The sequence below is a fragment of the Ostrinia furnacalis genome, unplaced genomic scaffold, assembly GCF_004193835.3.
Source record: "Ostrinia furnacalis isolate ACB-3 unplaced genomic scaffold, ASM419383v2 OfSCF4153, whole genome shotgun sequence".
In the NCBI taxonomy this organism is placed as follows: domain Eukaryota; kingdom Metazoa; phylum Arthropoda; class Insecta; order Lepidoptera; family Crambidae; genus Ostrinia; species Ostrinia furnacalis.
In genome coordinates, this window is record NW_021134392.1 from 497,089 (window position 1) to 524,524 (window position 27,436).

Genomic DNA, 27,436 nt, shown 5'->3' on the forward strand with positions numbered 1-27,436 from the left:
ACAAACAATTACAAAATAAAATCCAGTTTATCTAAAAACTTGCTCAATTTTTGTAAATTCGGTACCGATACCGATACCAATTCTGAAAAAAAAAGTTAATACAAAAATATTACATTCTTCTTTCTAAAGAAAGTTAAAAAGAAGGTTTACCTGCTCATAGAGAAGATAAATTATGACATTTTATTAATTTTAGAAGAATAACTTGTCACGACTCTTTTTATTCGTACTGACAGTTTGACAAAGAGAATAATTTTGATACTGAATTTGTGTGTCGTTTTTGTGAAATGTTTCTGTTTTTCTACATGCTGTACAAATTGATGTTGAATTTCTTCAAGCATTAGAATAGTTCTTGGAGGATGGTGAATACTCCGGTAAGTTACTATAAAAAAATCTTTGAATTGAAGCAGAATAGGTCGATTCTAGAAGGGCGTTGAAAACACTGACTGAGTATTTAAGCCTTTGATAGGCATAACACAAGCAACATCTGTTGCTTAAAACATGAAGCTCCAACAACTTGTAACTGAACTAGGCTAAGTTATAGATATAAACGAATTTGAATTTGAACAAGTCCAAATGTACCATTTTTTTGGCTTTCAGACAAGGGCATAAGGTTCAAAATATGGTGGGAACTCTATTCCCACTGCCATATAAAGGGTTAAATTTAGTTAGACTATTCGTTTGAACTAAAAGACACGGATAGGCAAAGGCCGCCCCCAAAGATTTCCACAGCATGTACTCTTTCATCCATCATCATCATTTCAGCCATAGGACGTCCACTGCTGAACATAGGCCTCCTCCAATGATTTCCATTGATCAGTTGGTAGGTAGCGGCCTGCAGGACTACTCCCAAACACACGTAGTTTCGGTTATTTGTCACTGTTGCTCATGTTGGCACCTCTCTTTGTGTCAGAGGGATGGAAATATACGAACTTCGAATTGCGTTTTTCGGATACCTGTAACCACCGTGTTCTTTGATATGAGCAAGGCCTTTGATTTTGTGTCACACGATATTCTTATAAAAAAATGTAATTCTTATGGGATAAGAGGNAAAAAATAAAAACTTAAATCCTCGTGATTTTGCGAGAAATGGGTCAAGCCCCAAATTTGAAGTATTTTCATCGATAAAATTGTCCATAGATTACGCCCTTAAAGTTTGATCACTACAAGCCCGGACACACTGTATATAGAAGAGCTAGTGAACACCAGACCGTCATTTTATAAAAGCTGAAAGTTTGTCAGCGTATGCTCCCAATATAGCTTAGAATGTTGGTGGATTATGAAGTTTGGGTCATCATGGCTTTGGCAGCTATCCTAAAAAAACTGTCTGGCAAGGAGTTGGATCTGTCAAAACTGTGTGGCTGATGTCGAAACAACTTCTAATCATTGCCCAAATATTATACATAAAAATCTGATTTTATGGTATATCGTAAGTAGGAAGTCTGGAAGATATCTACCATATATTGGAAGAGAATAGGATCATACCGGATCACCAGTTTGGGTTTCGGGAGAAACATGCTACTGTTGAGCAAGTGCACAGAGTGGTCCAAAAAATCAGGCAATCACTTGAGAAAAAAGAATACTGCTCTGCTGTATTCCTAGACATACAACAGGCATTCGACAAAGTTTGGCGCAAGGGTCTACTATACAAACTAAAAACCCTACTACCGAAGTCAATCTACATGATCCTAAAATCCTACCTGGAACAAAGAAGGTTTCAAGTAAAATATGAAGAAGAATTCTCCAAGCTGTGTGAAATCAGAGCCTCAGTACCGCAAGGATCAGTGCTCGGACCTGTCCTATACTCCATATACAGCAGACCTGCCTGAGACACCTGATGTATGTTGAGAACAGTCTCCAGCGCCCACTGGTTTGTGAGAAACGCAGAAATACACTAATACCTTGAGATGCCGACTGTAAAGGAGGAAGTGAGCAACTACAGCAAAAAGTTCAGACAGAGCCTCGACAGACATAGCAACGCGCTGGCCAAGAACTTGCTAATGGACGAAGATACAAAGCGCCTCAAGAGATGGCACATCCTCGAGCTCAGCGAGAGAAAGTAGAGCTTTTACCAGTGATGGACTTTGCTATTCAATGGAATACCAGTCAAATAATCCGCTCCTAGAACACATCTAATTATGGCTATGGATGGCCGATCGTAGATAATAAGAGGAAAGAAAAAAAATATATATCGTAAGTAGAATTACAGTATTAAACATACAGAAAAAGCTACCGTAAAAGTTAGGCTTACTTTATACCATAAAATAAAAGATGATTTTAATATAAAATATTAGGGCAATAATTAAAAGTAGTTTCCACATCAGCCAGACAGTTTTGACAGTTCCAACTCCGTGCCAGACAGTTTTTAAGATAGCTGCCAAAGCCACGATGACCCAAACTTCATGATTCACCAACATTCTATCCTATATTGGCAGCATACGCTGACAAACTTTCAGCATTTATAAAATGACGTAGATCTGGCGTTCACCAGCTCTTAGTCTACTACTAAAAAGTGTAAAATAAAATTATAATAATACTAGCTGACCCGGCGAACTTTGTTCCGCCCTAATGGCAATAAATAAGCAGACTTTTTTTTTATTTCGAACGGGATATCCTATGTCCTTCTCCTGGCTCTAAACTACCTCCCTGACAATTTTCAGCTAAATCGGTTCAGCCGTTCTTGAGTTATAAGTGGAGTAACTAACACGACTTTCTTTTATATACAGGGTGTTAGGTAAATGGGTATATGAGCCGACACTAGCCCATGTTAACATGGGCATATAAATGGTATGGTGAAGTCAGAAATTTGATATCATCATTTTAATTTTTTTAATTTTCATACAAAATATTTTTTTTAAATCCGATTTGTATGAAAAATAAAATTATTAAAATGAAGATATCGATTTTCTGACTTCACCATACCATTTATATGACCATGTTAACATGGGCTAGTGTCGGCTCATATACCCATTTACCTAACACCCTGTATATATTCCGACAAAGGTTGTCAAATTGACTGACATGTTTATCGTATAGTACAGTCCACTATGAAAATTAGCTGTGGTTTGTTTCAACTACCTATTTTAAAATTTTTTGTCACTTTCTAAGTGTTGAATTTTATGGGATTGGGAAAGAAGTACCGAGTTTGAAGCGTTCATGAGCAGACATTGCAGTTGAATATTCAAGTTCTGAATTTGATTATTGATGAATAATAAAATAAATTCTACTAGCTTTATTTAAATCAGGTTACCTATAATAATATTTTTTCGTTAATTTATGAAAATATCAAATAAGCCCGTAATCCTGAATCCTGATACATAAAGTTAGCCTATTAATTTAACACAGGTACGACTGTACTCAGTGTTGCACTATCAAATGCAATTGACGCGCCACTATGCCAGGGTTTTTATGTTCCTGGTCAGGCTATACATTATAATACTTATATTGGAATGCCATGACGCGCTCCTAAGTCATTGCAGATGCAAACGGCGTTACCCTGTACTCCTGAAGTGGATCAAAGGACACAGTAACTCCTTGGGCAACGACGCAGCAGATGAACTGGCCAGAAGGGGAGCGTACACGACGGTATTTGGTCCGGAACAATTATAATGCCGATACCATAAGCACAGATCAAGACCTGGCTGCGCTCCAAAATAGAAAAATAACACCACACAGAATGGAAAGATTGTGAAAGATGTAGGCAAACAAAGGATGCAGTTGTGGATATTAAATCGAAAAAGTTAAAGACTCATAAGACTTAACAGGGACAACATCCGCAAGGTCCTAAGTGTAATAACAGGTATGTTAAACAAACACCTACACAGTATAGCTGTACAGACAGCCTGATGTGCAGAAGATGCATGGAGGCAGAAGAAAAACCACAGCACGTGCACAAGGAGTGCAGAAGCGTAGCAGATCAACAGGCTCAAATTCTCCAATCACCAGGGTCGCTGCAGATGGCCTGTAGAGACCTAGATAGGCTGCTGCTACCTGGGGGGATCTGGAGCGGTTGGAATAGGAAGATCAAATAGCGCACAATGGTCTAATCAAAAGGTTAAGTGCAATATTCGNCCAGCTTCTGGTGGACTGTGCGGACTTTTTAATATTGTAAGAACTTGTAGACCACTTTTCACGCAAATAAACTGATTTGATTTGATTTGATTTGATTTGATTCGGAGTAGGCCCACTGAGGCCTTCCTGCTACCTTTACCTATGTAGACTCTATCGAATCGAAAACTAGATAGAAGTACCTAATTAATTAAATTTTCAAATCGCTTCCTTTTTTACTAATTGGTCAAAATAGATTTATTGACGTTGCTTTTTTCTTCGAAATAGAGAGGACCAAGTCAAAACCCAAGTCGCGAGCCCAGCCGGGATACAATACAACCTAACAGCACTCCAGTGAGTATCCTGCTGACGCATAAGTACGGTATCAGAAAAAAATTAGATTTCTGTCGTAATGTACAATGTACCCGGGGTCTTATCTTAAAGTTTACAAAACCTTTTGTCACCTATCATCTGCTTTGCAATGGAGGGAGAGTTGAACCTAACTTCAAACTCCTATGTTCTTCTGATTAATTTCGGTGCGGGTCCAATGACAGTTTAACTTTCCCCCGGGACAAACTTAACCTTCAATGGTCGGGTTTTTATTGGCGGTCAAGCTGTAGATCCTGGCTACACAGGAGTTGCAGCGGTGCGAACGAGAGGTGGGAATAGTCCCGTAACCCATCCTTCATTACACTGAGATCACAACCAACCAAAGGTGACTGAGTTTCTTCCGCAATTTCACAGCACCAGCCCATAATATGTATGTTGTCCCGAAGTGGTGGTAGGACAAGCTATATTTGGGACGTGTATAATCGCCCTGGAAAGGACCAAAGTGCTTTTGAATAAAAGCTTTAACTTTGACTTTGAATCACAGCATAATCTAGGAGTCATAACAGAAGGATCATTTCAAGAAATTATTTAATCTTTATTGATTTTCAGCCTGCAGGGAGTCCTGTTCAAGTGAGTAGTTTAATCTCTTTATACTCATAATAAATTAAAATTAGTTAACATAAAAATATGTATTTTTTTACTAATTAAATCTGTATGTATAGGCCTCTGGAGTCCCTAGCCATGAATCTACCAGAAGAACTCCAGTAAGTATTTAATTAATAACATTAAAAGGTAATTAATAAGATATTCTAATTTTCCAATTGATATCAAACTAAATAACGCCCGTATTCACAAACATTTCTATGAGGTCTCACAGTGCGCGTGGACGCACAGGGTGACACACGAACCAATTACAGAGCTCTATTCAACGCTGTGCGTTCTATTTGCTGCTTCACTTAAGCAAGCATCGTTTGTGAATACGGGCGTAAGCCTCTACCATCTACCAAGTATTCTAAATTTAACCTTTTTTATTTACAACTTTCAGGATCGAAGAAGTACTCACGTAAGTAATAAAAAAAATTTTTTTAAAGAGTTAACTACTCACGTTAAAAAAATATTTATAAATCAATTGTTATGTAGGAATTTTTAGCTTGCAACAACAGTTTAACTAATTCATCGCAGTTTTTTCAGTAATTAATTACATTGAATACTATAAACGCCTTTCAAACATAATATAAAATACTATTTATTTTTTCTTTACATAGAGTTCTCGGGTGTCAAGTGCATCATCACGTAATGTTGTAGTAAGTACTTATTTCACTATATCATTTATATGCAATTAATATTTCTATTGAGTAGTAACACTTTCAACTAATTCGGCTGTGGCTGTGGAACAACTTTTCCATAAAAGTACCTACTTAAATTAGCTGTAAAAATTCAATGAGGATTGTGTTTAGAAACGAAATAAAATGTAATACTGTTACAGTCACTCTTTTTAAAAATTTAGTTTAAAAATCTTTTTATGAGTTAAATATTCTAATACTTGACTTTTTTATATTATTTTCTTTTGTTCTTTTCTCACTTGCGTTCGTTATATTTCAGGTCGACCAACGAAGTGTTGAGGTAAGTTTCAGTCTGGTTATTTCACTTTTGTATGTTTTATTTGAAATTTGAAATTATTTTAGTTTAAGTTTTATGAAATGAATGAAAATCGTTTGCTTACAGAGTTTGGGATTATCAATCCGCGATAGACCAAGACATGGCGGCGTAAGTAAAAATTATATGTAATTTACTTAAATAAAAAATCGTGAAATTAAGGGCCTAATTTTAGATAATGGAAGGCCATTATCTAAAATATGAGAATACTTATGTGAAAGTCATACACGTATTCACTATGACTACAGTAATTATTGGTAACATATTATTATGTATTACTTGATAACATACAATCTGTGGCATCATAGGATGGACTGACGACCTCATAAATGTAGCAAGAAGGAGCTGGATGCAGGCCGCCACCAACCGATCAATTTGGAAATCATTGGGGGAGGCCTATGTTCAGCAGTGGATGTTATGTGGCTGAAATGATGGGTCGTCATCATAATTTTCAGGCATAGGACGTCCACTGCTGAACATAGGCCTTTCCAATGATTACCACAATGGCCGGTTGGCAGCGGCCTGTATCCAGCGACTTCCTGCTACCTTTATGAGGTCGTCGGTCCACCTTGTGGGTGGGCATGGGGCCAAAGGGACTTATGTGAATAAAATCTATCCTTTTAGCCAACGGAAGTTATCGACAAGTTTGAAGTCAAAAATACATGGGAGGCTGCGAAGACCTATGACTTTATCGGCGCTAGAGGCGAGGGACGTAAATGCAAGTAAGTACAAAATCTCAATAATAAAGCCTCCTTTAAAGGTCCGTTTATACAGGATGTCCCAAAAAGTAGTGTCAAGCCGAAGCCCAGAGGGAGAGCATCACTAGGGCTATCCAAATCACCCCCATGTATGTTCCGCAGTTTTTGATAGTTTTCGATTTATAATGTTTTAAATTTCTGTGCTTATGCACTTTTTTGGTCACTGTGGCGCGAATAGTCAAGTTACATGCCTGATTTTGTTATTATTATTATTAGATGAATACTAGGCCTAGCTGATTAAGAAGTATTTACATCCATAACACGTATTTAATTTCAACCTTTTTCCAGTATGATAGAGCTCATCAGTCACTTGGGAGCTCGTTCTATGTATCTTCTTCTATCACAGCCCTGGTCAAGCTAATTTTCAACTTTATTCCAGTGTGTTAGAGTCCATCGGCCACCTGGTGAAGAGCTGCCTGGTTGAAGGCATAATGGCCATTCACGACATTCTATTTTCTTCTGTCGTGAAGACTTGAAGTACTTCAGTGCAGCCCTGGCTAAGCGAATCTTCACCCTAATTCCAGTGTGATATAGCCGATTAGTTACTTTGAAGCGAGCTCGTTCTATCTTCTTCTGTCACACACAGCCCAGTAGCCTTATTCACGTAACAAAACTTCAACAACAACAAATCGCTGAGTTGCGATCCTATCGAGTAATCGTTCTATCGGAATGACCCTTGTGAATACGGATTTAGAACTGTTTTTCAATTGGACTTCGGACTTCTGAACGTCAGCGAGATCTTGACTGTCAGAATACGTGAATTAGGCCACTGGTCAAGCTAATTTTCAACCTTATTCCAGTGTGTTAGAGTCCATCGGTCACCTGGTGAAGAGCTGCCTAGGTGGGGGCATAGTGGCCATCCACGAGTCGTACAAGACCTGCGGGCTTTGGACTGCATTGGTCCTCAACGTGTTTCTAGGATTTGCTGTCAGCTACTGCATGCTGGTATGTTTGATACTTCTTTTTTTTTGTTTAATGGCAAGTATCGCAACCAAATGTCTCTGGGAGGTTTACTTCTGCCAATGTCGAGAGCAAAATTGGCATAATTATCAATATAACGTGGGTGTTTTAGTTTAGTTCCATTGCTTTATCGTGGATTCCGTGGAGACCTATTCCCGTAAGCAGGTTTCAAGATGTCATCGGGTTTAAAGCGAGTTGTACATAACGACAACTCACTTGGCACTTAAAGCGCGCTCACTGAACACAAAATACATATTTGTAAATATATAAAAGAAAGTCGTGTTAGTTACTCCACTTATAACTCAAGAACGGCTGAACCGATTTAGCTGAAAATTGTCAGGGAGGTAGTTTAGAGCCAGGAGAAGGACATAGGATACTTTTTATCCGGTTCGAAATAAAAAAAAGTCTGCTTATTTATTGCCATTAAGGCGGAACAAAGTTCGCCGGGTCAGCTAGTTGTAAATAAAACCATTAAAACAGATCACTCATGCTCACCGTTTCACATTTTTCTGGTAATAGGATAGGTGCAATTTATTTATTTCAGCCATTTTGGCTCTCACAATGCATCACCTAGAATCGTAGATAATTATAATCCTCACTCTATACTTTAAAAGGTTCTCGCTAAATCCAAAGAAAAAGCTAGCTCTCACTCTATTGTTGATGTAGAAATTTGTATCTATCTTCAACAGATTCTCGCTAAATCCGCCCAGAGGATGTATGGTCGCGTTCAGGTCCCGAAGATGACGTTCCCAGACTTGGCCCAAGCGTCCCTCGAGGTCGGGCCTTGGCCGAAATGGAAGAAATGCGCCAAGTGCTTTCGGTACTTCTATAAATTGTACATTTTACTTGCAAACCAACGATCTGGTGAAGGTCGCGGGAAGTACCTGGATGCAAGCGGCGCAGGACCGGTCTTTGTGGAAATCCTTGGGGGAGGCCTTTGTCCAGCAGTGGACGTCTTTCGGCTGAAACGACGACTTGCAAAGTAGCTCTTATTACGGCCAGATAAGACACCAGTGTATACATATATGTGTATGCACATCAGACTGTAAATTTTAGTTGGATATGTCACCGTAAGATCGTAAAAACCGTTAGATTAGAACCGAGAGATTGTAAACTGTCGAAAAATTGTGAACAGGAACATACTGCAGGATACAACTATCTATAGCACGAAAAACTTTCGACTTCGCATCGTTTGCGTATTCGAATTGCCATCAAACGAATTAGTACGAAAACTTAAACAGCGCCCCTGTGAACGTGACACAAAGTGAACTTAGTATGTCATGAGAAATGGCAGCACGAAACTGATTTTGACAATCGAGATCGTCACGTTATCGCGGAAGACCAGTTTCTTGACATACTCTTACGAGCATGTCATGATAAATACTGAGCGGGAGAGCCTATTGACACAGTGGCCCATTATTTTCTATATTCTGTTTGTGTTGTTATTGTTTATAATTTGTGCTTACTGTGATCAATAAAATCTATTTCTTTCTTTCTTTCTTTACCGTTGAATTCGAAGGCTGGGTATTGAATTTTGTCGCATACGCAAACGATTCGAAGACGAAAGTTGTACGAACTAGAGGCACGAGAAGTTTTTAAACGAATTGACATTGACCTGTTGAAAAACCATGATTTCAGATACTGCGTGGACGCAACGATCACGATCGATCTGTTCGGCTCGTGCTGCGTCTACCAGGTGGTCATTTCTCGCACCATCAAGCAGCTGGTCGAGAACACCGACAGCGTCACCAATGAAGGCAGTGGTTCCTACCCCAGCATTCGGGTCTACATCATCTGTTTGCTAATCCCTTGCATACTCATCTGCATGATCACCACTCTGAAGTATCTGGCGCCTTTCTCGATTGTTGCTGATGTATTCATCGGTATGTATTGTTATTTATGACGATTCAGGTTAGAGTAAGGCCCAGAACAGACGGTGAAACGCAACTGCAACGAAATTGCAACTTTCTGATGATTCTGATGAATGAAACTGAAACTGAAAGTTTCAAACTGGTCGCGTCATGTGTGGTCTCTCAACGGACGCTATGGCAGAAACTTAGATGCAACTCAAAAGTAACTAGAAGTTGCATTTTCGTTGCAATTGCGTTTCACCGTGTGTTCTGGGCCTAAGGCCTGTTTTGCATCAAAGCGAAGCAGAGTGAAGAAGTGCTTTTGAATAACCTATCAGGTTTTGATATAAGAACAAAATAGATAGCCCGACCATTCTCCGCTCCGCCTTGGTGGAATACAGGCTTTTAAAACTATCGTTTAACTCGTCCGTGAACAGCACAAAGCTTTTACACGAATTTGCTGCAAAATAGTACCTGTCTCCACTAAATAAGACTAGTTACTGTTTTCTCTCTGTACAAACAATCCGCTTTGCACTAGAGGGAAGTCGAACTTTAACTTCGAACTCGTATGTTCTTCTGATTAATTCCGTTGCGGGTCCAATGACAGTTTAACTTTCCCCGGGGACAAACTTGACCTTCACTGGTTGGGTTATTGGCGGTCAAGCTGTAGATCCTGGCTACACAGGAGTTGCAGCGGTGGGAACGAGAGGTGGGAATAGTCCCGTGTACAAACAATTCTCTTTTGCAGTGATCGTGGCCATAGCAACCATCTACTATGGTGTAAGATTCCACACCAAGAGCCCGTTGGACTTCAAGATATTCGGCACAGTGCCAGGGTTGTTCGAGTTCATGGGCGTCTGTGTCTTCAGCATGGAGGGTGTGGGCGTGACCCTGGCCATCGAGAACAGCATGCAGGAGCCAAGGAAATTCCCTATCGTGCTGGCTGGAGGTAACTTTAAGCTTATGCGCAGGCCACCGACTTTTAGTTGCCCAATAGTTACACTGCGCCTCTAGTCCCAGAGTATCAGAGTATCTATGTATTTTTTGTACTCTTTCCAAGAATTATTAAGACAAACTGTATACTCCTTTTCTCTCCAGGAATGTCCATTGTGGTAGCCATGGTGATGACCGTTGGCTTCTTCGGCTATTGGGGTTTTGGTGAAAATTCCAAGTCCCCTGTCACTGTCAATTTTCCAATGGAAATGTGAGTTTTCATTTCAGCCTACATGTAAAATATTAATACTAGTCCACCCATGAGCTTACAAAATATCTCCTTAGAAGTCCAGAGTAAGAGCTGATGCAATCGTCATCGAATGGCTGGCGACTTCAATTCCAATCCCACTTATGGTAAGGTCCACTAGGTGGACTGACAACCTGGTGAAGATCACGAGAAGTACATACATGGATGCGGGCAGCGCAGGACCAGTCGTTATGAAAATTCTTGGGGGAGGCCTTTGTCCAGCAGTGGACGTCATTTGGCTGAAACGAACAAACGAATGGCGTCTGATTTTATGATAGGCACATTTATACAAACTGTTTAATTTCTTCTTCAGCTTCCCCATAATCCTGAAGGTGTTCATGGCGCTCATGATCTACGTGACGTTTGCACTGAACTTCTGGGTCCCTTTCGAGCTCGTGTGGTACTACTTGAAGAAGAGGCACCCGGCTGAGAAGTATTGGCTATGGGAGAGGGTGTACCGTGCGATCTTTGTGCTGGGCATCACGCTCATTGCTGTCACCTTCCCTAATGTGTCCAAGTTCATGGGAGTGGTACGTAGAACTTGTAGCTTGCTGTAGGCCTTAAAGAAATAGCGAGTCTCTCTACTATGCATTGAAGTGCAAATCAGTTCGCTAAGTGATAAGGACATGCTTATAAATTCAGCACTCTTGCACTCTTAAAACACTGACAAACTGACAATACGCTAGATTTCCTCTTACACCGGACACTTATTCCAGAGGTCTCTACTGACAGTAGAATCTCTATAGTCAAGTTTTATAGCACCTCCTCAAAATCTTCCATTTGCCTCTGGTAAATAAGAAATTGAAGCCACAATAGCCGAACGGTGAAGTGGTCGGACTGGCAGACTCGAGATCCGGGGAACGCGGGTTCGGTCCCCGCCGCCGCTCGACTATTGTGGTGAGCTAACTCGTGATACAAGCATATTTATACCTTAATTCTTTAGAAATTTCCTTAAATGTAAACAAACACTTCTGCACACAATTACACCATAATCACTTACGTGTTCATAATATCATACACATTATTTCACAAGCCCATGAAACCAACTTTATTCTCACGATTATACAAGTTTGGATCTTTAAACAAATTATTTTAGCAAAATTATGTGAAAGATGAAAATTTGTGAGACTTGTCAAATTGACTTGAAGTTTAAAATTATGTGTTATCTCCATGTTGTCTCTGACACATCAGTGTTGTAACCTGTAAGTCATAGACAATAATCGGTAAATTTAATCGATTTTATTTCAATTACGGCCGAATACTGAAACGCCATTTAAATATTTGACGGCTTCTCAAATAGTTAAGCAGCTCCTAAACTTACATTTCGCATACTCAAAACAATATCTGAGCAGTTCTCAATTTTTAAGCACCTCTCAAATTAAGTTGCACTCAAACGCCTCTCAAATGAATTTTCGCATACTGAAACGCCATTCAACGATAAGCATTACTCAAACAACTGTCAAATCGTCTTGAGCAGCCGTTAAATTAAAGAGTGCTTGCGCGGTATCTTATTTCCTATTCTTATACCTAAATCGACCTAAATAGTGGTAAATGATGTTTGTGTCAACGTTATCANTGTCAATGACGTTTTCAGTTACTGTTGCCATTAAAAGAAATTAGTACCATTAGTTTTCCGCAACATGGCGAGGGTTTTTATGTTCCTGGTCAGGCTATACTACAATAATTTCAATCCGCGATTAACGAGAGGTTTTGTCGTCTCACTAGGGCACAGATTAAAAATGTTTTATTGTCAGTTGGCCATATTTGTTTACATTTAGGGAAATTTCTAAAGAATTAAGGTATAGCTTAGTACGAGGGGCTAACGGGAGTGTTAGCAGTATTAGTAATTTGTGAAATAACAAATTACTAATAATCTTTAAAACAAATATATAATTAGAGAGTCTTGCTCCTGTAGTGGAGACAAGTAGTCTATGAACGTTGTAATAATGTATCTTCTTTCAACAGTTAGGCTCATTCTGCCTTTCCAACATGGGCTTTATCTTCCCTGCCTTCATCGAACTCAGCATCGACTGGGAGGAGCCAGGGTTGGGCTTCATGAAGTGGCGGCTGATCAAGTTCATCATCATCTTACTTTTCGGCATCGCGCTGTGCTGTGTCGGTACCTATACCAATGTGAAAGAGCTGATCACAGAGGTGTTCTTTACGAAAAAGTAGAATAATTTAGAAATCTTTTAATAAACTTTGTTTTATGTTATTAAATTGTTTTATTTAACGTCAAATAAAGTTTAGTAAGCTTCCTTTTGTACCCTTTGCACCACCGGCCTGCACCACTGGTGGTGCAAAGGGTATTTTTTAATCCCTTTTGCACCACCAATAGTGCCGCCCTACCATTAACTGTAAAACGATTATCTATAATCATATAATATTAATATTATAAAGAGGAAAGATTTGATAGTTTGTTTGTACTGAATAGGCTCCGAAACTACTGGACAGATTTGACAACATAACATAAAAAATAATAACAACCATTCATACCTACATACAACGAATAATTCCTAAAGTACCAGGGCAACATAATCATAATAAAGGAGCTATATCAAATTCTTCTTGGTTGACCCGAGAAATAAACATGTATCATAAAATATCTCCTTTATGGTTATGTTGCCCTGGTACTTTATTCGTTGTATGTAGGATGTAGGCCCGGGGTATCGTGGGTCTAAAGTGAAATGTTTATAGGCACTTACACACACACAAATTAAAACTTTTAGGTAGGTTTTAATTTATTTATAACAATTAAATTATTAAGTATTTTACAGTCTACTACTAGTTTTACAGTCGATGGTAGCACAGCACTATTTGTTGGTGGTGCAAGAGGGATTTAAAAATACCCTTTGCACCACCAGTGGTGCAGGCCGGTGGTGCAAAGGGTACAAAAGGTAGTCTCCTCTAGAGAATGATTCATCATCACATCTTCTCTCTGGCAATAGAGGGACTTGACTACACTCCTCATATTAGCTAGACGGGTTGGAGTTGACGCCAAATACCAACCAGTGGGCTGATTGCGAGTTTACAACGTCCTCCTCACTAGTGAGCGCGTTAGAAAAATGTATGAAAATTTTGGTTCTAAAACGTTTCCGCTAGGGGCGCTGTACAATCCGTCATTTTATGCGCTCAATAGTGAGCGCGTTTGATGTAAACTCACACTCAGTTCTCTTTTTCCGACAATAAAATGAAATAGGGAAAACAATTACTATTTATTTATGCAACTAATACTTTAGTTTATGGATACAAGCACTAGGGTTGAAACTGCAGTATAATGGCCACACCGGCTGCACTTTCACGCCTCGGAGCAACATTCGCCATCTGAAAGATTAATGTCTTGTAGTTTTTCAGGCGCTTTAAAATAAATAATTCTAGTACTTTCTGTGGGAGGATGGTTGGGAAAGCTGCCAACATCGCTTAACGGGATAAGACGAGGTAGAAGAACTTACTTTTGGTGGTAGAAAATCACATTGGGCTTTATTACAAAAAAAATAAACCCGAGACGAACTCTCTGGTTTCATCATCATCAATCATCAACAGCCCTTTACAGTCCACTGCTGGACTATGAGCCTCCTCCACTATAGTGGAGGGTTTTGCCATAATGCCCACGCTTGGCAGGCGGGTTGGAGATCGCAGTATAAAAGATTGATGTTTTTCAGAGAGCGCTGCTGCCCATTCTCTGTTTGATGTGTAGTCCCTAAGTCGCCTCTTACGACACCCGCGGGAAGAGTAGGGGTTGGTGACAAATGTATTCTACTCTGCCGTCACCACACAGCTATTTACTCTCTGGTTTAAAATGACATTTCCTTACTAAATGTCAATTTAAACCAGAGTTCAACCAGATGCTAACTTTTTAGTAACCCTGCAACGATTTACAGTGGTTTACCAGTCTCCGTAGCTCAGTGGTTAAAAAAGTCAGCCAACAAGTGAAGAGTCGTGGATTCAAGTGCTACTTAGAGCAATTGGTACTTGAGTAACCATATTGAGGAATAACTGACCGCATTTATCATGCAACTGGCATTATATCAGTCGAGTGTCACGCGCGCGCCGGTCAGGACGCTGGCGTGCGTTGTAGTACCTAATTCTATGATCGAAGTATTATTTAAAAATGGACATAAAGAGAAAGAAATATTATTGTGCGGTGTTCGGGTGTTTAAATTCGAAAAGAAATCTACCGGATTTATCTTTTTTTTCGCTTCCCAAAGATGTTGAAAGGTATGTTGGCCATGTAGGTAATCAATAATTCTTAGGACAGTATAGGAACCTAACTTACCATGAATACTGCTCAGAATGCGTTCGTTCGTTTCAGCCAATTAATGACGTCCACTGCTGGACAAAGGCCTCTCCCAAGGTTTTCCATAATGAATGCGTACTTACCTACATACGTACCTCATTACAAATAAGTAGATAAATTATTTTTTTACTAGACACTACTAGACAGCAACCCTAACAGCGTAAGAAGAGTTCAGAGGCACGCGATAGAAAGAGACAAAACTTGTAGGTGAATAAAATTGTAGGTACGTAGTGCTGTGCGAGCTGAATTCCACTGTATCGCGTCGTAGCAAGACTCGCATTTATTTAAATCGTCTTGCGGAGTAATCCTTCTGTACCTGTACTATTACTTATTCTGTGCTTAAGTGTAATCTAAATGATGTCCTGCATCACCTTTGTGCATCAAGTCTGACATAAGTGTAGCCATTGGCACTCGCGTTGGCAGCGATGTCTGACCACAGACGTTCCGCCACGGCGACCGCTCGCGGCCAAATGTGGTAGTCCAGGTTACCTGAAGTAAAATTTCAAAAATAATGAACCAGAACATACAGTACTATTAGCAAGGCTCACTTCTTCAAATTGCCAATTATGGAGTCACTAGCTTTCCGCCCGCGGCTTCGCCCGCGTGGAATTTTGTCTGTCACAGAAAAACTTTATCGCGCGCGTCCCTGTTTCAAAAACCGGGATAAAAACTATCCTATGTTCTATTCCCGGGACTCAAACTATCTCTATGCCAAATTTCATCAAAATCGGTTGCGAGGTTTAAGCGGGAAAGCGTAACAGACAGACAGACAGACAGACAGACAGACAGACAGAGTTACTTTCGCATTTATAATCAAAATCAAATATGTAATTGCTCAATAATGAATAATAAATAAATAAATATTTACTTGCGAGAAGGTTGATTCTATTTCAACTGATACAGTATACAGTTTACATATTTTTTCTAAGTTTGTTACCAGAATCAACTATATCAGTCCACAGAACCGCTTCTCCACCTTCAATGGTGAACACTTCGATGTTACGCCAAGACTTCCAAGCGTACATTTCTTGCCAAGTCCTATCGAGATAACGTCACAATCATTATAAATATTCCTATAAAATTATCTAAGAACCAACTATTTTAGAGGTTGAAACAAGAGACATAAATAAATACGACCTATCGACGAAAAAGAGTACTTGTAACTAGCCCAGCTGCTACACTCGCCTGTATTTCGTACAGCGTTGCTTCTTAATTTCACATGACAAGTCCCATCTGCTTGAATGCACAACCCTAAATCTGCTCAAGAACTGATCTCCTGGATTTTGCACCCATTCGTTCATCTGCACCCCCAATTTATCCCACGTCCTGGATTCCAGATCCCTCATCAAGTGTGTGGTGAACCAGACTATTGGTAGCTTCGGCAAAAAACCTTTATTCGCCAACTTCAATCTCTCTAACGCCTTATCCAGAAATCCTTCTCTATCTTCAATAAGATAGTAACAATTTGACAAAGAAAATATACCATTGCTCAGATGAAAAACATCGTCAACTTTAGTCAACTCAATTATTCGAGAGTAAATGGCTTGGAGGATATCAAATACTGTGTCTTTTACTTTAAGACGCAAGCAAAGGATGTTGTCACAAGTGAAGTTGTCGTTCTTCTTTGGACAGCTTGCATCTGGTAGCCAAGACCAGGCTCTACCGACTGGGCCTGGTGCAGCTACTTCTATCAACACCCTTATGCCTCTAACACCAGCTCTGTGCACTAAAGCCTTTATATCATCTGAGGTGTACACCAAGGATCTGTCATATGCCCCGTACTCAAATAACTGAGGGAACTCCGGTATGTGTAAAGGGAAGCTAGTCACATCAGTGATTCTCCAATGAAACGTATTCAGTTTGCACATCGCCATAGCATCTATTGTTCTCATCAAATCTGGTAATGGTATGAAGTTCCTTGCTGTGTCAACCATCAGACCTCTATATTTGTAGCTAGGTGCGTCTTTTACTAAGGCATTTGTCAACGTTATCAGATATCCTGTGCTTTGATCTAGAAGAATCATTTGGCCCAATGTTTCTAGGCCATGTCTGACCCCACAGAAAGATGGCGAGGCAATGGTTATCAGGACTTGATTCGTCATCGTCTCAATTTTGACTGTATAAGACTCTTCGGTGTTCAGTCTAAGTCTGGGATCAGGATCTGTTTCCACGTCAATTTGGATGTTCATTTTCTTGATAACTAGGTCTTCTGTGTGGTTCCTATTTTTTACATCTATCCTCTCCAATCTTACTAGATCTCCAATGAATAGTTTGAATGCTTCCGCCAAATATTGGTGCACAGTTTCAGATGGTACAGATTGGAATTTGTACTCTAGTTTGTTTGTAGCTAGAGCTACTAACTTCTTGCTGAAGTATGTGTATCCTATAGGATGTGGCCACAACTGAGGCCCCATGCAGAGGAGAATGCATCTACTCAAAGATTGGAAGTAGATGTTGGAAGATGACGGTTGGTAGACTTTTTGACAGTAATTCTTTTCGCATTGCCACGCTGTACTTGGGCTTAGCATGCTGGAACGAGAACTCAAATAAGTATTGAAGATCTAGCATTTAACTCAGTCAGTACCTGAAACATGGGAGCGACACGGGAGGGTGTTTTTGAGACGTGAATCATCACTGACACTTCAGATTATGCTTTAGATTTGTATTCTCTGTCACGTCAAAATATATGTCAAAGTTACTCCTCCCGTGCCAGTCCCATACCCAGTCAGTGGACTGGGTTAAGGGCTAAAACTATAATCGTCATATTTTGAAAAGATGAGCTATTATTACAAGCAGTCCTTGGACTTACTTCAAAAGATTGTAGACAATACATTTCACAAAATTTTAAATAAACAACTTGAAAAAATCGAACTGCCTAATGCGGGAATCGAACCCGCGACCTTTCGCTTGCCGGGCGACTGCTCTTCCAAAGTTTGAGAGGCCACTCTAATCGCTAAGAAATTTTAATAAATACTTTTCACTCACCCAACTTCATCAACGAATTTCCTAACGTATGTGTTTTCACCTTTCTTTTTGGACCTGAAGGGCCACGAGATGAGCACCACGAGCATTATACAAAGCATCACGACAGACACAATGCCCAGGTACCGTTTCCAGTTGAAACGGAAGGGAGGACTGGAAATAAAAATTATAATCAGATTATCATTCCTACTTCCCAAAATTCTGGACTTTGTAAATAAAAAAAGTCGGACTGATTGTGTTATTTAAATGAGAAGATCCGCAGGAGAACCAAAGTGACTGACCCAGCCCGCAGAATCGCTAAAATCTAGTGGCAGTGGCAGAAAATTTCTCGAGTGGCGACCATGAGCCGGAAGACGTAGTGTAGGCCTCCCACTAGGTGGGCCGACGATCTGGTGAAGGTCGCCGAAGGTGCCTGGATGCGGGCATCTCAGGACCGGTCTTTGTGGAAATCCCTGGGGGAGGCCTTTGTCCAGCAGTGGACGTCATTCGGCTGAACCGAACGGATACTATTTTGACCATAACAATAATACGATTAGTTTCATAACATCAAAGCTTATTGTTGTTGTTTTTGATCTAATGTACTTACCTAGATGTTTCTAAGTATCAAAATCATAAACTGAAGATTTTGCTCACATCATTTCATAAGGTAAGAAACCAAATGGTTCATAGTTTATAACACAAAATCAGACGGCAATGTTGAATTGAGGCATATTTAACATAAATAAATTAATGATGATTAGGAGCTGAAAAAGAACTAACTCTAGTACGTTCTTTTCCTTGATTGCGACGTCTGGTGGTGGTCCATCCAGCTTCTCTTCTTTGGAACTCTTGCACTGTTCCATGGAACTGCCAGGGTCTCCACAGCACGGGCCTGAGGCACTGCATCGACTGCAGGCACAGCCAGGTTGACAGTTAATAGGAGGGGAGTCGCGTTCTGGAGACAAAAATACCAGTAAAGAAATTGGGGTAAGCCAATGTGAAGTACTGACGGACTGAGAAGCCAGAACTGACTTCCGATGGGGTAGCAAGGTTCTGGAATGGAGGCCGTGTACCGGAAAACGCAGCGTGGGACGTCCACCTACAAGGTGGACCGACGACATCGTAAAGGTAGCAGGGAAGCGTTGGACGCAGGCTGCTACCAATCGATCAACGTGGAAAGCATTGGGGGAGGCCTATGTTCAGCAGTGGACGTCTTATGGCTGAGATGATGATGATGATGAATGTGATGTAAGGCAGATTCTCCACCTGTCTCTGGAAAACTAGAGAGGGCGCTCATGCAGTGGGAACTAAATGACGACCACTGCTGGACAAAGGTGTCCCTAAGGTCCAAGGATTTGCTATATTTAGTTTCAGTCAGCTTTTCTTTCTTTACTTTCTGCTGAACTTTATCAAGAACCGGTGAAAATTGAAATTGGTTTAAATGCAGATGGACTTAACCAACAACTTTGTATTTATCTACATACACAAAATTAAATTACTTATGTAAAGTAAATAATGTAGATAACATGCATTTAAATTTACCTATCATCCAATTATCACTAATATTACTGTACTATACTTGTACCAATTTAAAATTGGGTCTGCAAAATAAATGATTGTTTTGTTCTGAATTTTGATAACAAAGGTGCGTTTACCTTTTATCAGTCTCTGACTTATAACCTATACTCATGGTCAAAAACTTACAATATTTGGTAGGTTTGGACATAATGACACGTGTAAGGTAGGGTTCGTAGGTATTTATAATTGTACCTATATTGTCGACGAAACACCTTTAATTTGTCTTGAATGTTACGGTACAAGATTAATTTCCCAAAGAAGAAGTAGCGGGGTGCAATGCGTGCATTACCTTTGCATGTAGCATAAAGACAATAATTGAACAATTTTAATGACAATCTATGGTTAAAATTAAGATTTTAATATAGAAATTAATACCCACGTGGCTTTAAGACTTTTATAAAAACCTCTGATTAGAAACATGACAAAAGTAAAAAAACGTAGGTTTAAAATATTGAGCTAATTACAATTTTCAACATCTATCTATTCATAAAGACCTGTTATAAGTCCTATACAAAAAAATAGTCATTAGATGTTGCAGACGGAACTGAAGGACGCAACCCAGACTCCCAGAGTGAGAATAGAACTTTATAAAAGGGGTAATATAATTATTACCGTAGCAATTAAATCGTTTTACTTACTATCAGGGAGTTTGCTCTGAAAAACCTCCTGGAGCGAAGGCATATGTTTCTCCAGAGCTTCCTGGATTCCCTGGACCGTGCGACCCTCCCAGGAACCTCGTAACACTAGCACGTAGTTCCTCACTTGGAAGCCCGGACAATTCGGTATGTAAAGTAAAAAAAAATAATTGATATAATTATCACTGCAGTAAATGTAAAAGAGAGAAAGAGAAATATGTAAGGCGCTATATCGTTAGCATTAGGTTAAGTGACATAATCAGATTATTCAGAAAAATAAAACGCCGTATCCTATTCCACGAGTGTTGAAGGGAATAAATCCATGGACAATTTCATCTTCAATAATCTCTTAATTATTTTACATACCGAATTGTTTTTTCTACTCCTACTTTCTACTCGTAAAACGAAAATTCTAATGTTACTCTACAGCTATTAGGTAAATGTAACGCATGTGCTCTGTTTTGCTGAAAGTCTTAGATACCTTACATGGGCGTATCTGCCGAATCGTTTCATCCACGAAGACGCGCCCCACCAATTTTTGGTCGAGGGAAGCGTGGGTTGCGAGGAGTTTGGTCCGAGCAATCCGAGCGTCATTATTGTAGTGTGCGTGTGCATGAATAATTAAGCGTGTACCAATAACACTCCCCAAGCAAACTTGGCGGCGCACTGTGGCAGACGAGGCGAAGAAGATCGGCAAGGCTTGGAGCGAGATCAAACGCGAAGCTCAAGACCGAACGCGATGGAGGACTGTTGTGGACGCCCTCTGCCCCATTTAGGGGAACATAGGACCTTAAGTCAAGATGACACTCAAACATTAGCGGAAGAATGGTGGGGCACATCTTCGAGGATGAAACGATCTATTACATCAACAGAATAAAAATAAAAGAAACTAACGCATCCCATCGCTACACACTTCGACCATTTCATCAGTATCCGCAGCCTCCTCCTTCTGCGATATTTCTTTGACGCTGTATATGGTTACATCTTCTGCCAATTCTTCTTTGAAAGCTGGTGCTTTAAATTCAGAATAGTCTGTGGATGTGTCTGAAGTATCAGTGACTGAAGGCATAACGGTCACAGAAGACTTAAACTTCAATGTTGGGGTTGGAGATTTTATAGGAATTTCTTGATTCGAGTCTAAGCCAGCTTTTGAGGCGGACTCTGATCTGGACAAGGTTTTGTCAGTTCTTGAAGAGTTGGCTGCTGATATGATCTGCTTGGAATTGACGATCATATCGTATGCTCCTGTAAAAATACAAGAAATTTTAAAATGGATGTCGTAAGGTCATGTTAAGATACTCTGCTAGGGCTCAATCGAGAGACGGCTTAACTTGTCTTTCAAATGATAATTCCTAATTTTATTGTGGGAAATTTAAATTTTTCTTGTAACCATAAGAATCTCAAAAAGTAATGCTGCAAGTGCTGCAACATTCTTATTTAGAGCCTTTTATCAAAACAGAGGGCTCAGCCTCTGAAGTCCCTTAAACCAATCCTTCGGGCCTTACTAAAGCCGAAAAAGTATCCAAATTGACCAACCATTATAATAATATGAAATTAGAAATTTTGAGCAGGACTGCAGTGTGCGTAAAATCTTAATTTTAGTCCCAATGCAGTGTCATTCATAAAATTTTCCGTGTGCGGTGCAAACGGACGTCTACCTTTCGGCTCTAAACGTCTAATTTGAATGATTCCTATTTATCACTCTTGGTCACGTTTTTCGTCCCACGTCACATGTTCATTCTAAACGATAATCGGTCGATAGACAACACAAATTACAAAGCTAATTATTATTGCCAAATTCAAATACCTAATCAAGTAGTGTTTCTTGCACAATAATTTAAATTATTCCCAGAGGTTATCGCACTGAGAAGTTTTTTATACTTTTGCCAAACATGGTTACATGACAGTCTTTACGATTTTTTGTAATTAATAATAATTTATCTTTATTTATTTATTTATTTATTTATTTAAAGACTCTATTGCACACACAACAATGTTCTGTACAAAAAGGCGAGCTTTTATTTATCTTGTGATTGGAAAAGCAATGCAACATTGGGGCAAGAACCGTGACTGTGTTTATGAAAATAATTTAATAAACAAGTAATAACAACGGTTGTTTATGTAATTGGTTACTATGATGCTACTTTGCGATTAGATACAGTAGCATTAAGTTCCGACTCTATTAATTAGAGATAGCGAAACGATATCGAAGAAGAATCGAAAGCGAATGTCACATTGTCCACAATCAAGCAACTGTGCCGCAGTCTTCCAAGAGTGGATGACCAAACCGACCATATTTAACGGCGTTAAGGCAAACGTAATTTGAAATTTAAACGGGGGAAAGTTAAACTGTCATTAGACCCGCAACGAAATTAATCAGAAGAATATAGGAGGAGTTCGAAATTAAAGTTCGACTTCCCTCCATTGCAAAGCGGATGACAGGTGACAAACAAAGGTATATTAATACTTTTAAGAAAAGATATGCACCACGGACAATAAATATCAATGGGGATGTTGCCTGGGTCAAAAAGCAAGAGTTTTTTTAATTAGTCCGTCTGTTAACTTATCAAAAAATACTCTACACGTATTTTTCACTTTTTCAAACTAATGAAAATTTAAAGAGATAAAGCGCCCCAAAGTTCATAAGAAGAGGCCTGTGACGTCAACGCTTGCTTAAAAATGCCGCACGTTGTGACGTCGTGCGCAACTTCAACGCACCATAACTATGTAATTATTTGTTAGATTGACAAATAAAAATATATGTGTCCAATATTTTTTGATATTAAACATTACGGACTAAAAAAATTTTTCTAGGCAACTAGCCTATTAAGGGGGCCTATCCTATGAGCGATTAGCTACCTCTAGTACCTAGCTACCTATTAGTAGTGTGGGCAGGCCCCCCACAAGATGGACTTACGATCTGGTGAAGGTCGCGGGAGTTGCCTGGATGCGGGCGGCGCAGGACAGGTCGTTGTGGAAGTCCTTGGGGGAGGCCTTTGTCCAGCAGTGCACTTTATAAGAAACTAGCTTTCCGCCCGCGGCTTCGCCCGCGTGGAATTTTGTCTGTCACAGAAAAACTTTATCGCGCGCGTCCCTGTTTCAAAAACCGGGATAAAAACTATCCTATGTTCTTTCCCGGGACTCAAACTATCTCTATGCCAAATTTCATCAAAATCGGTTGCGAGGTTTAAGCGGGAAAGCGTAACAGACAGACAGACAGACAGACAGAGTTACTTTCGCATTTATAATATTAGTTGGGGTCGAATAATTAGATTATATCTTTAAAACTATTTCACCTCTTATAGCACAGTCCACATTATTAATAGTAGGGTCCATCTCGCTCAAATTCTCGCAGAACTGCAATATCCACTCCTGTTCAGTCTTGCTCAGTCGGCAACAGATGTCGCTGTCCACAGCACCGGTTTGGGAGCTGGCGCAGCAGTGGAACAGCAGGATTGACGTCATGATGTACAGCTTCTTGGGTATGTCCTTGTCTTCTGACAGGTATCTTATAGAAAAAAATAGCCGGATAAGTACACCAGGTTCCTTGTCAAGTAACTGAGACAACAAGAGAGTATAGACTAAGAGCTAGTGAACGCCAGACCTACGTCATTTTATAAAAGCTGAAAGTTTGTCAGCGTATGGTATAACGTTAGTAGAATTACAGTCTATTGAATATACAGAAAAAAAATTAGGGTAGCTCCCAAAGCCACCATGACCCAAACTTCATGATTCACTAACATTCTATCCTATATTGGGAGCATACGCTGACAAACTTTCAGCTTTTATAAAATGAAGTAGGTCTGGCGTTCACCAGCTCTTAGTCTAGTAGTCTAGGATAAGATAGTAGTTTTGTAAGTACTGCACACATTACAAAATTCGTAATAATCATATGAAACTAAATTAATTATATTCTGCTGAAGAAACATCTTTTATTATACCAGAGGCAGATGAATATGACAATTTAATCAAGGCAAGTAATTTTAACTATTTAATCATATTATTATGCAGAAACATAAACAATCAATGATTATCGCGAAAATACTAAATACAAACTAGACTTCCAGTCATCTGAAAATAATAATATAAGAAATTATTTATATAAGATTTTGCCAAAGACTATGTTATCTTAAAGTCGGGGGTCAACCACCAGTGTCCGGGGTTATAAAAAACTATACTTAGTTATTATGAAAAGGAATTATTTACGGCGAACAAGAAAAAAGAATTAAAATAAATAGTTACTCATTGATTTTGCTAAAAACCGATTCATCATCAGAATCCCTACTGTAGTAGTAACTCTACTAAAGGGCACTGTAGGGCACTCATCGATTTGCCTCTGGTAAATTAGATAGTTCTTATGCAGTAGAAATTAAATGACCTAATAACGATAAATGAACCAGTAATGGAAATGATAATAATAGATATTGAAAAACATCAGATTTTTTTATTTATTTTGATTTTATAATGGTTGTGGAAAGGCGCTGGATGCAGGCCGCTACCAACCGGGCGATGTGGAAATCATTGGAAGAGGCCTATGTTCAGCAGCGGACATCTATTATTAAAATTATTGAAGAAAATTTCGTCAACTTCTTAAAATTACTTTCGTTGATTCTGATTAATTGCGTTGCAGATCCAATGACAGTTGACTTTCCCCCGGGACAAACTTGACCTTCATTGGTTGGGTTATGGCGGTCAAGCTGTAGATCCTGGCTACACAGGATTTGCAGCGGTGGGAACAAAAGGTGAGAATAGTCCCGTAACTATTAATTCACAGGAACAGTTTTGTTTCTTTTCTTTTCTAATCCCGCTGATGTATGTTAAAAGCGAACGCCCTGACACGACCGATAACCGTGTCAAAAGGTCACACGCTGCCGGCCACGTGTTTTCTTTGTCTTTAATCACGAAATTGCGTTGTCATGCCATAATTTAGTTATTGTAAATTTTATCTAAGTACGTGACTAGTTTTTTTTAGTTTTTGACGGTTTTTTTTGCGACATTTTGCCAATTTGAAATTATGCGTAGTAGCAGCAAATTTTTTAGTTATTGTTTTGATTATTAAATAATGTATCACAAAAATAAGATATACTATTATCTCAATTTTATTATTATAAACACTAGACAAAACAGAGTTTGCACTTAGCAACTACATAAGAGTTATTAAAGTAGATAGGTACATTGTAATGTACATCAAACTAGACATTATTTTCTGTTGCAAAATAGCTTCTACTAATAATAAATATTAGTAGGTATGTCCATTACCATCATCACCATCTGGCTGGTAGAAAGTGTAAGCCAAAACCTTCATTTGCCTCTTGCATTCATTTGCAGTAGGGACTAATATTATGTCCTGATGATGATAATGATGAAGAGACCACAATGTTTAGTTCTGGAAACAAACGTCCATGATCCCGTGTTTTCAAATAAATGTTATTGCCCCTGGCAGGATTCGAACCCGCTTTAGAATCGATCAAGTTTCGCGTTCATAGCGTCAAACTTCCTCACCTCAGTCTCAAGATCGGGTACTTGTACTTGATGAACGGCTCAAGATCGTCAGTGCATAGTAAAGCCCTGTCAAGCTCATCCTCACAGATATCATGTTTGTACTTGTTGATCACCTCCACCAGGCACTTGGTGTCCAGCTGACGGACTTTGGTCTTTGGGGAGACACATCTGTTTATCTGGAAAGAATATTCAAAATCAAATTATTTATTCAGCACTTGCCTTTTCCACTACATCTACATAGGTATATCTATAAAAGCGAAAGGTCACTGACTGATTGACTCACTCACTCATCACGAAATCTCAGAAACTACAAATTCTAGGAGGCTCAAATTCTGCATAGGGGTTCCTTTTAGAACGTAGGTACTCACTAAGACGGGATTTTCTAAAATTTAACACCTAAGGGGGTAAAACGGGGTCCACGCGTATGAAGTTGTGGGCGGGGCGCTATTCCCAAATATAGCTTGCTCTACTAATACTTTGGAACAACATATTATGGGCTGGTGCTGAGAAGAAGTAGCGAACGATACTCAGTCACTAAATTAATCTTGCTTTAGCCGTGATTCTGGCGGAGTAGAATAGAACCCCCACCCTTCCCGGATATCGTAAGAAGCGACTGAGAGACTAATATGCCAACATCAGGTATCCCTAAATCCATCTGGCCAGTGAGGGGAGTGTAGGCCACATCCTCCATTTAATCATCATCATCGTTTCAGCCACAGGACGTCCACTGCTAAACATAGGCCTCCCCCAATGATTTCTATATTGCCTTGATAGCAGCCTGCATCCGACGCCTTCCTCAGGACGTCCACTGCTGAACACAGGTCTCCCCCAATGATTTCCACGTTTCCCGGTGGTAGCGGCCTGCATCCAGCGCCTTCCTGCCAATCTTCTTGCTACTTCCATCTGTCTCTGGTAAATTAGAGAGGGTCGTACTCCTGCAGTGGAGACTCAATGACCCGATGATGTGATTCTAAGCCTCACCCAATTTAGCAGCAGCTGCGTCCACTTCCTGTCGATGATTTCAATCTTGCAATCGGAACATGATGCTTCGTCTGTCGACATTTTTGTATCAAATATTTGTAAACAAATAAAATGCAAAATTTGATGTTTCAAATTTGACACTTATGACAAGGATCCTAAGAAAAAGGTCGCAGAAGAAGAATCATTATTTTTCCAGCATTTATAGTTCCAAAATACTGAACTGTCCTATCCATGACATTGACAGTGGGGCGCCACCGTCAATACCGGATCGCTGCTTCCGATTTTTGCCATGTTGGAAACCATATAGTTGAACGAAGGTAGCGCCCCCCTGTCATTGAGTTTGGTGGGACAGTTCAGCGTGGGTCATCTATATTTTAGAGATGTAACTACAGCCGGTGGTAGCTAACGCATCGACAGCACCTCGAGTCCTCCACAACTAGCTGCCTACTCCTAACGTCGTCTGCAGTTACATTAAATTGTTGACAGCAAACTGCTGTTCGAAACTTGACCTTCACTGGTTGGGTTTTTATTGGCGGTCAAGCTGTAGATCCTGGCTACACAGGAGTTGCAGCGGTGGGAAAGAGAGGTGGGAATAGTCCCGTATAAACTGCTGTTAGTTAGAGCCCTCATAATAATCAAAGATA

At 39.7% G+C, this 27,436-nt stretch overlaps 2 protein-coding genes across 2 annotated transcripts; one reads left to right on the plus strand and one right to left on the minus strand.

The window, feature by feature from the left end:
* Positions 1-219: 219 nt before the first annotated feature.
* LOC114358956 (proton-coupled amino acid transporter-like protein pathetic) lies at positions 220-13,025 on the plus strand. Its single transcript, XM_028313149.1, has 16 exons — positions 220-371; positions 4,333-4,398; positions 4,984-5,004; positions 5,097-5,138; positions 5,420-5,437; positions 5,640-5,678; positions 5,977-5,997; positions 6,100-6,141; positions 6,655-6,752; positions 7,589-7,733; positions 8,438-8,568; positions 9,387-9,631; positions 10,347-10,547; positions 10,697-10,802; positions 11,152-11,368; positions 12,804-13,025. Exons 1-16 carry the CDS (start codon positions 357-359, stop codon positions 13,011-13,013), a joined length of 1,617 nt encoding a protein of 538 aa, XP_028168950.1. The 5' UTR covers positions 220-356; the 3' UTR covers positions 13,014-13,025.
* A 1,040-nt stretch (positions 13,026-14,065) lies between these two features.
* On the minus strand, positions 14,066-26,873 carry LOC114358920 (probable beta-hexosaminidase fdl). The gene is made up of 10 exons (XM_028313092.1): positions 26,793-26,873; positions 25,812-25,987; positions 23,606-23,817; positions 21,223-21,554; positions 18,885-19,051; positions 18,121-18,270; positions 16,321-17,664; positions 16,073-16,173; positions 15,507-15,624; positions 14,066-14,162 (listed from the first exon to the last, which is right to left on the minus strand). Exons 1-10 carry the CDS (start codon positions 26,871-26,873, stop codon positions 14,066-14,068), a joined length of 2,778 nt encoding a protein of 925 aa, XP_028168893.1.
* Between the last annotated feature and the right edge of the window lie 563 nt (positions 26,874-27,436).